This window comes from Myotis brandtii, unplaced genomic scaffold (genome assembly GCF_000412655.1).
Source record: "Myotis brandtii unplaced genomic scaffold, ASM41265v1 scaffold537, whole genome shotgun sequence".
NCBI lineage: Eukaryota > Metazoa > Chordata > Mammalia > Chiroptera > Vespertilionidae > Myotis > Myotis brandtii.
Window position 1 is genome coordinate 626,541 of NW_005369971.1, and position 360 is coordinate 626,900.

The window sequence follows — 360 nt, forward strand, 5'->3', positions numbered from 1 at the left end:
CCCCCCAGGACGCAGAGCCCACGCCTGGGTCCTGGAAGGAGAGGAGGGGCTCGTCCGAGGGGCACACACCTGGTTTGGTGTCAAGGGTTTTCAGCCTTGAGGGCTTTTTCAGCTTGACCTGCTTAGGGAGGCCCCCTGGAAACAGAAAACGCTGATGGCCCCTCAGGGCCCAGGCCCAGAGCCCAGGCCGTCGCTGGGCAAGCCTCCCCAGGCCCCGGGCACAGCCAGGCCGCCTCACCTGACATCCTGGGCTCCCCGACACGGAGAATGTGGGGCCAGTGCTGGAGAGTTTTGATGAAGAAAGGGTTGGTGACCCCCAGGACCACGTTAGGTCTAGAGAGAGAGAGGGAGGAGGGAGGA

General features: G+C 64.2%; 1 protein-coding gene across 1 annotated transcript in view; it reads right to left on the bottom strand.

The window, feature by feature from the left end:
- Positions 1-360, bottom strand: part of DENND6B (DENN/MADD domain containing 6B) — a 7,150-nt gene that overhangs the window by 2,550 nt on the left and 4,240 nt on the right. Inside the window, exons 11-12 of the mRNA XM_014549187.1 lie at positions 239-354; positions 23-135 (exon numbers count right to left, since the gene is read on the bottom strand). Of these exons, the coding sequence (XP_014404673.1) occupies positions 23-135; positions 239-354 (229 nt within the window). The remainder of the gene's footprint in view (positions 1-22; positions 136-238; positions 355-360) is intronic.